This window comes from Engraulis encrasicolus, chromosome 24 (genome assembly GCF_034702125.1).
Source record: "Engraulis encrasicolus isolate BLACKSEA-1 chromosome 24, IST_EnEncr_1.0, whole genome shotgun sequence".
In the NCBI taxonomy this organism is placed as follows: Eukaryota; Metazoa; Chordata; class Actinopteri; order Clupeiformes; family Engraulidae; genus Engraulis; species Engraulis encrasicolus.
Window position 1 is genome coordinate 25343770 of NC_085880.1, and position 15283 is coordinate 25359052.

The 15283-nt window shown below is 40.7% G+C and overlaps 1 protein-coding gene across 1 annotated transcript in view; it reads right to left on the bottom strand.

Annotated features, from left to right (window-relative positions):
• LOC134441047 (uncharacterized) overlaps positions 1-14980 on the bottom strand; it is a 52315-nt gene extending 37335 nt beyond the window's left edge. Inside the window, exons 1-24 of the mRNA XM_063191243.1 lie at positions 14958-14980; positions 11165-11242; positions 9571-9599; positions 8964-8985; positions 8297-8324; positions 7905-7968; positions 5905-6048; positions 4664-4860; positions 4176-4279; positions 3386-3504; positions 3093-3269; positions 2746-2954; positions 2537-2634; positions 2394-2422; positions 2255-2276; positions 2116-2143; positions 1934-2018; positions 1648-1794; positions 1351-1559; positions 1138-1241; positions 899-1017; positions 635-802; positions 347-546; positions 114-226 (exon numbers count right to left, since the gene is read on the bottom strand). Coding sequence (XP_063047313.1) covers positions 114-226; positions 347-546; positions 635-802; positions 899-1017; positions 1138-1241; positions 1351-1559; positions 1648-1794; positions 1934-2018; positions 2116-2143; positions 2255-2276; positions 2394-2422; positions 2537-2634; positions 2746-2954; positions 3093-3269; positions 3386-3504; positions 4176-4279; positions 4664-4860; positions 5905-6048; positions 7905-7968; positions 8297-8324; positions 8964-8985; positions 9571-9599; positions 11165-11222 — 2473 coding nt within the window. The 5' untranslated portion in view covers positions 11223-11242; positions 14958-14980. The remainder of the gene's footprint in view (positions 1-113; positions 227-346; positions 547-634; positions 803-898; positions 1018-1137; positions 1242-1350; positions 1560-1647; positions 1795-1933; positions 2019-2115; positions 2144-2254; positions 2277-2393; positions 2423-2536; positions 2635-2745; positions 2955-3092; positions 3270-3385; positions 3505-4175; positions 4280-4663; positions 4861-5904; positions 6049-7904; positions 7969-8296; positions 8325-8963; positions 8986-9570; positions 9600-11164; positions 11243-14957) is intronic.
• Between the last annotated feature and the right edge of the window lie 303 nt (positions 14981-15283).

A 15283-nucleotide genomic window follows, 5' to 3' on the forward strand; every position in this document is an offset into this window, starting at 1 on the left:
AGGCACAAGTGTGTCAAAGCCTGAAGAAAGAGCCAACACCTCTGAAATTCATAACCATTTCCCAGATGTAGGCGCTGCCACGAGGCTCGGGAGGTGAGGGAAAGCTCGCTCACCTGCTTCTCTGAAGAAGGCCAATGACCGCTTCAGATGATTCACCAGGACTGCGGCCAGTTCTCTCCTTTTCCCTGGTCCGAGTTTGGTAAATACCTTGCCCATTCCTTTCACACTACGAGAGAGAAAAGAGTATGCTGATTTTACGGGAAAGTGTTACACAGCTTCTACGATGAAACCAATCTACTCAAGGCGGGTGCAAAGGAGCCACAAAAGCCATTCAATGAGTACTCACACGACTTGGTAGTTGGTGCAGTTGGCCGTCGCAGTTGTTTGAATGAGCATGTCTGTGGTGAAACTGGGCAGGACGGGAATGAGTTTCACGTGGAACCACGCAAACCAGGCCGAGGCATCAAACAGCGGGAAGTTCACGCTGATGACTTTGAAGGTGCGGTTCATGGCCAGGTCTCTGACGGGCAGGGCAATTTCTGGAATCTGTGGAAACAGGACAGACGTAAGCGTCTATAGGGCACCAGTCTGGCGTGGTGGCATTTTTTTCTGCGCTTTTAGAGGCATTATTTACCTCAGGACCAACGGTCAGAGCTGTGAGGAATAGATCCACGTTTAGCAGAGCATCTCCCTCCTCTAGGCGATCAAAGACAGCCTCAATTTTCGTGGAGTCATTCAGCGCTCCTGATGTCAGGGTCAGCTGTGCAGTCTGGGTTGGCGTCAGCAGGTCCAGAGATTCAAACTACGGCAGGCAAAACGAGAGCGTTAACAGGGTTGCTCTGAAAGTCAGCTTAAAACTGAATTCATTACAGATCGGAAAACGATGCAAGACACTTACTCCAGAAAAGTTGCCGTTCAGCTCTTGTAGCTCTTTCAGAGGCGCATAATCCGCAAAGACTCCAAAGTTGATCTGAAGCCAGTCTTTGCTGCCAGAGGTGCCAGCAATGCAGCCCGGATCTGAAACAGAATACAGAAGGCACGATGATCACTTATCTGTTCTCATTCGAAAGAGTTATACGAGTGTCCAGGCCTCGGGAAATGTCCGCAATGCCTGGACGTCTTTTCTCCTGCACAAACCTGCTGAGTCTCCACCAGAGAGGAACAGGAAAAGGAAGTGGGTGAAGATGGATCTCTTTTGCTCCTCATCCATGGATGCTGACCGGTTGCTGAAAGCAGTGACCCTGGAAGCAAGAAAACAAAAATACAGAGGAAAAGATGAGATGGACTTAGTGGCGAGAAAGAATGACCTTGCGTCAAAGCCAAGCTTGGCGGTAAAGTTTAGGCACGTACACGGCTCGGAAGGTCTCGCAAGTGAAACTCTTGGTGGCAAGGCACGATAGGAATTCTCTGCTCGCAGATGGCAAGAATGGCTGCAGTCTGATGTCAAACCACTGCTTGATGAAGGCTTTGTCTCTCAACTGTGCCTCGGAGAAGTTGTTGAGTTTGACCTCTCCTATGACTTCCAGGACCGTGGCCAGAGACTGGTTGAGGTTCTGGGCCTGTGACAAAGGAAAAAACATAGGGTGTTGAAGGCCAGACTGGCACGGAAAGCAGTAGCGTTGCATGAGATTAGAGCACCACGTCTACCTTGCTGGAGTAGCGGACGAGGGCCTCGTCCAGATTGTCAGAGACTTTGTCAAAGAAGGCCTTCCAGATTTCTTTGGAGTAGCTGCCGCTGTCTGGAACTTTGCACTCCAGTAGGCTCACCAAACTGTCCACTGACAGAGACTCCACCTGGAAGAGAAAAAGGAAAACGACATCAGTGACAGTTGCTCACAGGCATCTCATTTGTCACTTGCTGTCAAAACACCAGGAGATCCTCGCCAGTGAGCACCGCTTAGGCCATTTGCCAGGAAGCGCTGGGCAATCTTACCGAGGAGCAGGCAAGGTCTCTCATGCTGAGGTGGCACAGCGACCCAGAGGAGTTTGCCGACTCCAGGAGCTGCTGCATGGACATGCTGCGAGACACAAACAAAGACATGCATGTTACTTTTGTCCTTTCTCAAACAAAACACCTTACTTTCACACTGATGGTGCATTTGCTCATTTACTCACCTGTTGGCCTCAGCACAAAGACTCTCCTCTGTGGAAGAAGAAAAATATCACATTATCAAGGATTTTTGCATTGCAAACCAATTAAAAGACAAGTTTCCTCAAGTCAGCTAACGCAAGGCACGCTGGTCAACGGACTTACCATCCACAACTGTCTCTGTGCACTGAAAGAAAAAAAGAAGACAAGCATGTGCATGAATACGACTGAATGAAAACATGTACTATTGCATTACCAAAGTATCAACGCGTGTCGTGCTGTGTGACTCGTTCAGAGTGCTTACCACGCCAACTGGAGCCGGTGGTCTACAGCCTGTGTGAGAAGACAAAAGGGGCAAAAATTAGACAAGTGACTGTCACAGCCATGCACAGAAGGAATCAAATACTTTCAAGCTGAGAAACAGGTCACCAGTCGTTCGCATCTTACCTTCTGGGAACCTCTGTGTCAAATGCTGTCGGCTAGACAGGAGAGTTCCTGAAACTGTAGGCGGAAGGGTCTTCAAAGCCTTGTCAAAAGCCACGATTCTAAAAGGAAGGAACAGTGACAAGCGTCAGCTCGAGCTGCTACCGCGTCTTTGCATTACACTGCCAGTAAAAGCGGCTGGAGGGATTGAACGACAAGGAGGAGTATCTCACATGGCTTGGAGGGAGTCACAGCTGACATTCATGGGGATGACGCTCAGGCTCTCGGGACGGACGCTGGCCAGCAGAACAACTAGATTGACCTCAAACCACAGGGTGAATTGGCTCGCTTGGAAGGTGGGGAATCTGGGAATCAGGGCTGTCAGTGTCAGGTTCAGCATGACATCTCTCACGGCGGCGTTGGTAATGTAGGTGATGTTTTGCTGAAAACAAAGAGACACCAATTCAGTTAGGCTCAGTATAAGCGCCAAGGTATGCCCGCGTACGCTGCCACTGCCCAGGGCCGATCCAAATGGTATGTGGGAAGCGATCAAGTTTGGCTCTCCATAGGGCACGCTCACCTGCGCTGTGAGAACGGTGAATGTCTGGAAGAAGTCGTCGAGCTGCCCATCTCCTGGAGATCCAGCTATGGTGACAAACACTTCCTTCAAAACAGTCGCATTCTCAAGAGCGCCGCTGCTCGGGTCCAGAATCAGCTCAGCTTTCTGGTCCGATGAGAGCGTCTCCAAAGTCGCCAACTGTGGATACAAAATGGGTTATTAGCAGATAATAGCAATGACATCTCAGCTGTCAATATCTTCACGTAGAATGAACATTAAGGGTTTTAGTGAGTAGTCTGAAATATAGCACTTACTCCAGAAAAGTTGCCGTTCAGCTCTTGTAGTTCTTTCAGAGGCGCATAATCCGCAAAGTCTCCAAAGTTTGTCTGAAGCCAGTCTTTGCTGCCAGACGTGCCAGCAATGCAGCCCGGATCTGAAACAGAAAACAGAAGGCATTACAATCATTCATGTACCCTCATTCAGAACAGTTTCATGAGTATGCCGGGAAATGGTTGTGTTGTACTAGATCCACAGGTTGTACTAGATCCACAGGTGTTGTACTAGATCCTCAATTGAAAAAATGGAATAACTTCCCCAATATCTTTCTTTGTCTTTAGATGCTCTTTGCACCTGGGTCTAGTGTATTTGAATGGTGTCATAGACAAGTCTTTGGTGTATTAGGCACATTGCTACTATTACGCAAATGGCAACTGCTGATTGGCTGTGCACTGTGACATTTAAAGTCTTCCTGGCAAAACTTACAAAGACTTACAAAACAAACGTAGGCGCATTTTGCACCTGCATTTGGTCCCCCATCAGCAACGGGGAAAGACAACGTCAGTGAGGGGGAAAGAGATTACGTTTGGAGTTAATGAGCAGCCTTTATCAGAGGTCTAGAAATTCCTCCGTAGCCACCTTGCCCTTTGTTGTCATTAACAAATATAATTGTACAAAAGAAAGTAATTGTACAATTGCTGACTTTTGGATTCAGCACTTTGTACTTTCTGACCAATAGCTGAAAGCCTGGGCTTTGCACAATCATTCTCATCTGAAAGACAGCATAGCAGAAATTAGGATCAGCTGATTCTACAAGGGAAAAAATACCTGGTGTATCCTGCCTTGACAGGAACCCATAGATGAAATGGCTGTAAAGAAGGATCCGCTGTTCCACCTTGATGAGCCCATATTGTTGACTGAAACCCTTAATGCTAAAAGGGAAAAAAAACATTGTTATTGGCTCTGTACGATTCAATACTGGAGGATTGACGAATAGTTAGCCCTTTTTTAAGAACTGGTCTAACATACCTGTGTGTGTGTTTGGCCAATCATATGGGATAATCGTGTAATATGTTGTATATTGTTTTAGTCATTATATCATTATCCATTTTTCAAATCAGCTAATCAAAACAATGACATTTGCCACTAAATGCTTCACATTATCTGCAAACATCTTATCCATTATATGCTGTGCCTCCAGCCCCCAATAGAACCCCCACCCCCACCATACAGACTGTCAAGTTCACAGGGCCCCCACCAACAGTATGGGAGGGGCTCTGGCCCAGGAGCACCCCTGCTTGGATACCGGTACTCACATTGCCTGGTAGCCTGCACAGGTGAAGTTCACCTGACTGAGGCGTATCAGGACATCTTTGGACAGGTGAGGGAGAAGAGGAAGGAGTCTGATGTTGACCCATGCCACAACAAACTCAAGGCTCTGCAGGCTGTCTGGGGTGAGGGTGTCCAAAGCTCCAAATATGCCCACCAGCTCAGAGGCTTGTTGTGCTGGGTTCTGAAACATTGAAAACACACTCATATTAGCAAACGTACACATTTAAGGGGCTTTATTCTGACACGGTACAGTCTCTTTCAAAGTGCACACAATAGTACAGGCTATCAAATATTTGTACAAAGTGACACAAATGAGATCTGACTGTAGCTAAGACATTTCTTCATGTTTGGGTTTACTGGTGCTAGCATTTATTTTGAAAATGCCTGAGATGATGAGTGTAAATTATACTCAATATGGCTTTATTTGATGTTGATGTTCTCCAATAGCATGCATTCAATAGCAGCTACCCACATTTTATACAGTGGACCTTCATGTTTATGCTTCCGCTTTGTTCCAGCTCATGTTCTCACAACAGATATGTAGTTACCTAAGGGAAGTACAATATTCCTATCCACAGCCTTCCTCAGTGCTTATTTGAGTAGTAGCCTACAGATAGCAATGCAAAAACAATGAAGTTTTTTTTTACTATATTGCAAATTTAAAGGAACATTCCACCTCATTTCAAGAAATTGCTCATATTTAGTTACATAAGTCCTAGTAAAATAAGGGAATACATGAGAATTTTCGTGTAGCAGTACAGTCAAATTAAGCGTAGCAATGTAAGTCTATGGGAGCAAAAAAAAACATCAAATGTACTTACAATATAAACTAATTTAAAATTAATGTAAAATTCAAAACAGCATAACAGCTATTTAATCCTGTCCTGTGATCACCCGTGGCTTGATGCTAATGCTCCTATTTACTTCCACTGATTATGCTAAGCTATTTTAATAATTCTGATAGGCCTACCCATTCATCTAAGTACTGAAAACACAGAGAAGAAAATGATATGCACATTCGTGAATAATGCTTGGAAATACTGCAAATACTTTGAAAATCAACAAAAGGTGGACTGTTCCTTTAAACAACCCTTTTGCCATATTCTGCAAGCTTTTTTCCAAGTTCAGGTTGCTACTTGAACCCGGATGCTGAGTGTCAACTTCATGATTTTGCACTATATGTTGCATATGGCACAGACATTATTATTTTAAATATTCATCTTACTACTTGAGCCAGGATACTGAGGGTCAACTTGATGATTTGGCCCAGGTCAGCCTGGATCAGCTTGGACTTCTCTATCCCGATGCTGCCATTGGAGCGGCCTTCACAAAGTATGTGCTGGGTCACATTGTCCACTGCCTTCAGTATCTTAAAGGGAAAATAAGCAAATGTCATTTTACAATCCTTTGATTTTGAAAAAATCAAGCACAATAAACTTGTATGTACTACTCTTCTAATTTGATATGATGTAGGCCTACTCTTCTAATTATCATATGATGCTGCCACGCAGTATTTCAAGCAATATGTGATAACAAGGTCGAACACTAGAGGGCATAGTAGTTGATTTCTGAGAGTGTGTTATGAGGTGATGAGCAACAATTAATGCCACTAGGAGGCGCCAAAAAATCATGTTGTGTGTGTGTGTGTGGGGGGGGGGGGGTCGGTGCTCTCCTGTTAATGTTTGTTTGTATGCCGAGTAGGCATGGTACGGTTTGCGTTGCAAACCGAGACCGTACGGTTTGCATGTCACGGAACGGGGTAGTGGGCAACCGCACGGTGCCCACGGTTTCAAAAAAAAAAAAAAATAGAGTGACCACCGGCGGATGACGCTATTAATAAAATCCTACTACTTTTACAAGCATAAAACACAAAGACTACGTAGGATATTGAGTGTGGAAAGACTGATTTCTATCAGCCAACTGAAATGCATAATGTAACAGCATGCGCCAGCTGACTATGGCTACAGTAGCCTACAAGCAAGTGCAGGTCGGTCAGCAGCGTCACCGTCTCCCCCCTCTCTCTCCACGTTAGCGCAAGTGACTGTTCCCAGCCTTTATGCTGACCATTTTAAATTAAATGAACATGAATTTACAAACAATGACAGATTAGCAGAACAAAGTAGACTATGACTTACGTTACAGTAGCCTAGTGTAGGCTATATCCACGTGGCATTGAATGGGGATTCCGGACGGCAAAATGCGAGATAATTGAACATATCCATCAGATTCACTGCGCTGTCCTTAACTGCAATCAACTGGCCTAATTATATGTAGCCAGTTAGACTCTGATGGACGGAAGGGGACTTTGTGCTGTTGCCTAGTTAACATTGATGTTTAACACTATAACAAAAATAAAATTTGACTGTTTTAAAAGGCTCAGCTTCACAGGAGTTTTGTGAAACATTCTTGTGCATACACTTCTAAAAAAAAACGATCTTTTAAAATTATTTGTTACCTTAACTTTCACATTTTAACATAACATAACCCTATCAGTTGTTCACTTAAAATTGAATTTGACTTCTGATTTTACTTCTATGCCTCTCACGGCCGGCAGTTTCATTATAGGAAGCAACTGATTCATAAGCGCAAAACTCGCAGAAAGCGGTATCAAAATAAAAGTCCAATTCGTTCTCAGTGTGTCATTAACCAAAATAGTCATACTGCACTGACCTAATGGTCCCATTGCCTACAGGAGTGTAGCTGTTTTATTTTTACATGTCAAATGTGTTATAGCATGTAATATTTGAATATTTGTCAACTTAAAAGTTAGGACTTAGTTCTCCCTTTTTGTGAAATAAATGGAAGCATGTTAAAATCATTGATATCTTTCCTCTTTCAGTTGGGTTAAATTAAGTCAAATTCAACATACCCATGATAAGCTTACATTTTCATTCTAATTTTTATATAATACATTTTATTTAAAAAAAAAAAAACAAAACAAAAAAAACAGAACCGTACAAAACCGAAAACCGTGACCTTGAAACCGTGATATGGACCGAACCTTGACATTTGTGAACCGTACCACCCCTAATGCCGAGCTGTGCATTATGTTGATAAAGTATGTCTTGATGTCTGTATGTCGTTGTGTGCAATATGCCTGTACCTGCATTATCTGTATTATGTGTGCTTCTAGACACATTTATTTCCTTTGGGATCAATAGACACTCTACATCCTAACAACAAAATGTATATACAGTAGAGACTGCAAATTGGTCGTCATCTTACCAGAGAACTGGTGTAAGACGTTGAAGGTGGAGTACACTGCCTCTCAGTGGAACTGTTGAAAGTGCTGTGGAAACGAGGCACGTCAACAGACCAATGAAAAAATGTATGACTTTTTAAAAAAAGAAAAACTTCAAGGTACGTTTATAGGATTGTGGCCAAATATATGGTGACAAAACCATTCTTTAATTTCTTGTATTTCTTACATTCAGCATATAACACATATAACATCATAGGCCTACCATTAGAATAACATACATTTGAACTCGATATGAATACTTATTGATATCAACAGTATTGATAGATCATTATGAGCAGTAGGACTTAACTGACACTTGATTTTTTTTACACATTTTAAAAATTGACCAGGACGTTGCCAGAGGAAACAAACCTACCTGTTGTCAGAAATGCATTGTTCCAAGCCTAAAAGAGATGTTAAAAAAAAACATGATGCATGAGGTGTACACAATTGTTTGGGTCTGGGCACATCTTATATTGCTATAGCCTAGCATTGTTTTGTTTAGAAAGAGAGAGGTGTATGGACCAAGTGGAAAACGTAATTATCTTTTTTGTTAAAAAAAAAAAAAAAAATCTTCACTAACAGGTTAGGGTTAGGGGTCGTTTTACTGCCACAGGATTTGTGTCACAAGAGGCCATATTCATTTCACTGAATTTTATGACACCAGGGTGACCGTTTGCAAGTTAGCTATACTTTAGCCATACACAGCACATAGGGCACACTGTTGTATTGACAATAAGACGAATCATTTTGGAGTTTTTTTCTGTAATGACATGAGGATTTGATACCTATTCCGCTGGCACTGCTTTGTTCATTGACAGAGACACTTAACTTCACAGATATGAACTCAGGATTTTGAAGAAGAGAATTTTGTTTTGCAAATTGTGAGAATGATTCTAGAAATGAATCAAAGCGATTTTGGGAAAATGTAATTAACACATCACCTATCGTAGTTCTACAAACATTCATTGAATTCCAAAAACATACTAAACTGAATGCACTGAGGACTTAAATAGAACTAGTATTGGAAAGCCCAGTCTTACCATTTATCTGTGTAGAGTTGCACTGTTGGGGTACACAAGATGTTTTTGAGAACACAATTTTAACATTTTCCATTGAAACATGATGGGCCACAAATATGAGACACATTAAAGACAGGGTGAGTAATTTTAGTCATATATTTTGAAAATGTATGCTGGCCTTTGTATTTTTTTATGATCAATGCATGGTGAATTATAAATTACATGGAGAAGATTCTATTGCGTAATCTAAGAAAAAAGTCATAATGATTATTTGGTGGTGGTAAATATAGGCACAGTATATATCATATTTGAGTATATCCCTCACATTTTTGCAGATTTGTAAGTATATCTTTTCATAGGACAACATTAAAGAAATTTCACTTTGACACAATGATTAGTGACTTGTTAACAACATATATAACCGCTTTGTTGATCATTCACAAAAAAATCTGTTTGGGGTAAAATCATCCTTTCAATACATGTATTTGCTGCTTAAGATAAAAGAAATGGAAAAAAAATGTTTAAAAAAACAAAACAAAAAAACAATCCTATTCCTGTTTTGACACACCCTGTAGTCTTGATATGCATACACTGAATATAGTGTTGAGTGTGTGTAGCAGCAGCTTACCTCTGCAGCCACAAATGATGACAAATAGCCTACAGAGAAAAATATATATTAAACCAATAATAATGTAATGCACCGTAATGTAATGTAATGTAATGTAATGTTATGTTATGTTATGTTATCACTGACCTAAATGTGGAGCATTTAGAATGGGATAGATAGATAGATAGATAGATAGATAGATAGATAGATAGATAGATAGATAGATAGATAGATAGATAGATAGATAGATAGATAGATAGATAGATAGATAGATAGATAGATACCATAGTACATCACTATTACAATGCACACTGCATTTAGGAATACATTACGACTTGGTCATTGCCATTCTGGTAACAGCTAATTTATAACAGTTGTAGTGTCAAGGATACCCTAGTGTTCAATCAATATGTGCACTGAGGATTGCTCCGGGGCTAACCAACAGCAAAAAAAAAAAACATAATGGATTATCTGTCTGCCAATCAATGTAGCTCAACATCTCTCAGTATGTCAGTATGCAGTAACTGAAACTGGATTGTGGGCCACACCTATTAAAAAACAACTCCACCTTGGTGTGGCCTGAAACCAAGAATTATAATAAATCACGCTATGCTACCGTTCACAAATACAATATCTAAACAATAGAGGATTGCAGTGGTGTAAGATGCCAATTCAGATGGGCGGCTCTGATCAGACCTGCAGCCCATACCGCCAACATTATCTTAGCTTATCTCTCACCGCCCTTGGCCAACGCCCAAGCTCGTCACCACCCCTTCAAATACTAAAGAAGTTTGGGGCAGATCCGTCTATAAGTTAAAGGATAACTTCTGCCAATTTCGACATGAGATTTTTTTTTTGTCTTCAGCCTTTTCCGAGATCCTGGTCAATGTAATGGGGGCAGAGTATATTTACATTTCAAATGAAACATCATGATTTATTCCCAATAACATCCAAAAGGTTATGCAACATCAGAAGACAACTAGCAAACAGTGATACCTTTTGGGATAATATTTGGAGTAGGCCTATGTTAAGAGGCTAAGAGGGATTTTTTATGTAAATAAAGTCTGCCCCCATAAGAATAGCTCAGATCTTGGAAAGGGATGAGTCAAAAAATGCAGCATCACCGGGTACTGACAAGTCAAGGGTAGCGTGACCAATACAACAGCATATTGAAATTGGCAGAAGTTCTCCTTTAAATGCATCGTCTTTTGTCGCAAATGAGACATGCATTAGAGAGTCTTATTTGTTCTTTGAAATGCCACCTTCACATTGAAAAAATATGTAATACAGCAGTGGTTCTCATCCTTTTTTGAAGAAAAGCCCACTGCCCCTGACCTTAGCATGTCAACAAAGTTTGCACTGAAATAACACCCCATTTTTTACCATTTACTACGTACATAGTGTGTGTGTGTGTGTGTATGGGGGGGGGGTGCTTTTCAAGCCAATATTAGTTTTAACAAGACATGACAGGATAGTGGGGGAGAGACAGGAAGCAAGTTGGGAGAGAGAGATGGGGAAGGGCTGGCAAAGGACCCGGGCCCCCATCGAACCTGGGTCAGCCGCATAGTGGACGTTAACGCCACAGTAGGGCCTACAATGTTGTGATTTCACTCACCAATGCCAAAGACGGCAATGACCACAAGTCTAGCAGCCATGTGTATACCCTCTGTCATATCCTTGGGGACGGCATTTTCTGTCACCGAAGGAAAGATGTCTCAGAAAATCTACAATACAGCAAATATTACAACTGTCAAAATGGATTATTTTCAACATAGGACACCTTTTCCCTTTGCACACACTTAAATGAAAATATTCAGACAAGGAATGCAGTGAAATTGACAAAAAATACAATCACTGACTATTTCTGAAATTGTTCTTTGTTTGTTGTTGTAAAGAATGTTTAGTTTGCACAACAGTAATTGTGCTAGTGTAGCCTATGGCTGCGTATATGTGTAGGGTTACAGCCAATCTCCCTTGTACCATATTATTTTGCTGTTCATACTGTATTTGTCATAAGGCCAGCAGTAAATAACTGGTAAACAAATAAACAACATCAGTGACATTCCTTCATATTTGTCAGAGTCTTATCTCTGCGAAGGGCGGGGCCGCCGCTAGACATAAGCAGAGTACGCAGAGAGCTTAGGGCACCAACCACTTTGGGGGCTCTTAAATTGAGATTGACTAAAAAATGCCATGAAAAAACAATTGAATTTCATTATATATATATATTAGTTAGGAGAGTATTATTATTATTATTATTATTATTATTATTATTATTATTATTATTATTATTATTATTATTATTATTATTATTATTTAATCATGAGGGGGGCCTTCTGACCAGATATGCTTAGGGCCTCCAAAATCGTAGCAGCGGCCCTGGCCAAGAGAGTTCCGTTTCTCATAAAAAGAAACATAAGGCACACCCCATTTCTCACCCTTAACCGATTGACGCCTAAGGCACCTGCAAAAAAGGGTGCTGAATGCCTGAGCCCTTTTAAGGAAAAGGTGCCCTCAACCTATAAAAACCTAAATATCTGAAGCACATAAAAATATGCACCAAGTTGCATTTAAAAGCTAAGACCCTCATCTTTCATTAGAATGTGCTCATTCATCTCAAACAAACAGAGATTTTGAATAAAGTTGTCTCAAATCTCATGAGCCTGAATGTTGCGTAATGCAGCTCCAGGCGCCAGGGCCAATGTTGCGCAACGCAACATCAGGCATCAATGGGTTAATTTCCAGAAGCAGTCTATCAATACATTATGAGTAACCAGGGAATACATACACCAACAAAGTCATCAGCAAAGGTATAAACTTCATCAACTAAAATAAAACAAAAAATATGGACATAAATAAAGTAAATGAACATGTAAAAGCAACCCTCAAAAACAGAATGGACAAAAAACGCCATTCAGAAAACTGATCCAACCAACGCAGGAGAGCAACCTTAATAAAACTCAACTCATCATATGCCTGCCTTATGTTTCCCCCCTTTTCATTCCAGACATGAAGGATGCTTTTTGTTTGTTTGTTTGTTTGTTTGTTTGTTTGTTTTGCCTTCGCATTCCAGGCTTGAAAAGTAGCATGACGGCAAGTGATTATAATGAGTGACAATACAAAGCGTATTATCCCATTTCTGAGGAACACAAACAGTCATGCCAGATTGACTGAGTGATAAAGTTGGGGTCATAGTGGATCTGAGGAAATTGGCTGTGTACCAAAGCAGGGCAATGGTGTAAAAAAAGAAAAAGAAAGGCAACTTTTGTTTACATTTTTTAAAAAAATGAGCATAGGCCTACTCCAAATATTTTCCCAAAAGGTATCGCTGTTTGCTAGCTATCTGCTGATGTTGCGTAACCTTTTGGATGTTTTTGGGAATAAATAAAAATGTTTTTTGAAATGTAAACAAAAGTTGCCCCCATTAGAATAGCTCATATCTCGGAAAGGGCTGAGCCAAAAACTGCGGCGTCACCGGGTCCTGACAAGTTAAGGGTAGCATGAGCAATACAACAGCACATCGAAATTGGCAGGAGTTGCCCTTTAAGGCAACTTCCACAACAGTGTACTTACGTGTACTATATTTTTGTATATATACCAAGGGTGCCTTGGGCCTTCGCATTCCAGGCTTGAAAAGTAGCATGGCGGCAAGTGATTATAATGACAATACAAAGCGTATTGTCCCATTTCTGAGGAACACTTCTGAGGAACACTAGTCATGCCAGATTGACTGAGTGATAAAGTTGGGGTCATATTGGTTCTGAGGAAATTGGCTGAAAGCAACTAAAATGGACATATAAATGCAGTTTAACACATTTGTCAACCCTAATAAAGGGTATGTCCAAAAAAGACCATGCAGAACTCCTCAGCCTAACAGGGAACTTGCAAAGCTTTTGGTCGGTGGGTGCATTAGGCTGGGCCTTATGTGGCAGGCCAAGCAACTAATTCGATAAGCACAGATTATGAACCAGTGGCCTTTCTTTATAGGGCTTGCTTCAAATTTTTTTGCTTTTCATTAGAGTTATGAAAAGCCTTTTTTAACCTTTTTACACCAGGTATGTCAAGTCTTTTTTGATAATACAAAATGCTCTAACACTTTATTTTACCGGGTATTTTATTACAGTGTACTTACGTGTACTGTATTTTTGTATATATACCAAGGGTGCCTTGGGTCTCAGTTCAGCCCTTTGCCTCCCTGAGAGAATTCATCACTTTGGCAACGTATTATAAAGCCACTTCATACAGGTAGTACATTATGGTCATTATTGTCATTATGGTATGTATATATAAGAAATATATAATGCAATAACATGTAGGCTACTTCAGTTTTACTAACATGTTATTACACCAGTTATTCCACTGTACCTGATGAGTGAGTACACTGTAATTAAGGCCCGTTAAAATTAAGTGTTACCCAAAATGCATTATCCCATTTCAGAGGAACACAAAACTCAAAACTAGAGTCACAATCGTTTAGGCAATTTGGTTGAATACTACAGAGGGGGTAAAAGGAAAAAAAGTATCTAAAATGAACATGTGAATGTACAAGTCCCTAAGACCGGTCCAACAAAGCTAGGTTAGGTGTCTAGGAGCCTAGGTAGGAGTCATCTTAACAGGCCTGGCATCTGGTTTTATGTTTTCATTCCAGGCATGACAAAGTGTTTTATGACTCATCTGTGTAATACAAACGGAATGATCACAGCTTAGAGTAACACAACCTGCAGTGCCGGATTCTGTGGCTGTGTTAAAATGTAACCATTGACTTTTAAATGATAGATCTTTTGCATTAATTATCTATACAGTAAATACATATTCTGCTAATGAGTTATGAGGTCATAGTCTTCAGCAAATCGGTTGAGTATCAAATCACGAAAAAAAACGGGGTGATTTGAGAAGTAAAATAAAATTGTTCAACAGCACTGTAATGCTATGCCGAGAATATAAATTAACTGGTGCTCTGAAACATGTACATGGTCCTTTTTAGTAATTCAGTTCCATCACAAGACAAGTTCATGTCACTTTTAATGCCAGTTAGTGGCACTATTGAGCTGAAGTTTTCAAACACTTCCAGTCACCTTATTTAACGTATATGAAGGGGTTATTTGCAAAACGGTGTATCTCCATTTTTTGACTTTTGCATTTTATTATTACAAATATTTTGAGAACATACTTTTTACTGTTAACCTATATAAAATGCATTTTACAATGCAATTCTCAATACATGGAATGCTCGATACAAAAGGTCAATTTCCCAACATTCTACAAAATGGAGATACACCGTTTTGCAAATGAACCCTTCATCTACTGTGGGTAATACATATCTAGGCCATGTTCACAAATCAATATAATATAAATATAATGAAATCACATTACATTGCCAGTCATTGACATCCTCACAGTGCACCTACCTGTCTCACGCGGTGATGAGAGAGTGACTAAGGATGGAATGTGAAGGCACCTGTAGAGAGCTTCGCTGCTTTAACTACCAAGGGTGGAGCTCAATCATGGCATGGGCCTGGAATGTTCTCTCTCAAATGCATCAGTGTTAGAGGTGTTTGCCAACAAAAACAATTATATCAAAGCTATGTTGAATTGGGAGCCTAGACATCATCCCTCAACTTGCAGGTGCATCACCAGCGAAGCAAACCTCAATTGAAGACAGGGGCTGGAGCACACTGCAGCTTAAAGTTTTTACCATTTATTAGGTGCAAACGCCTGATTAATATTTGGATGT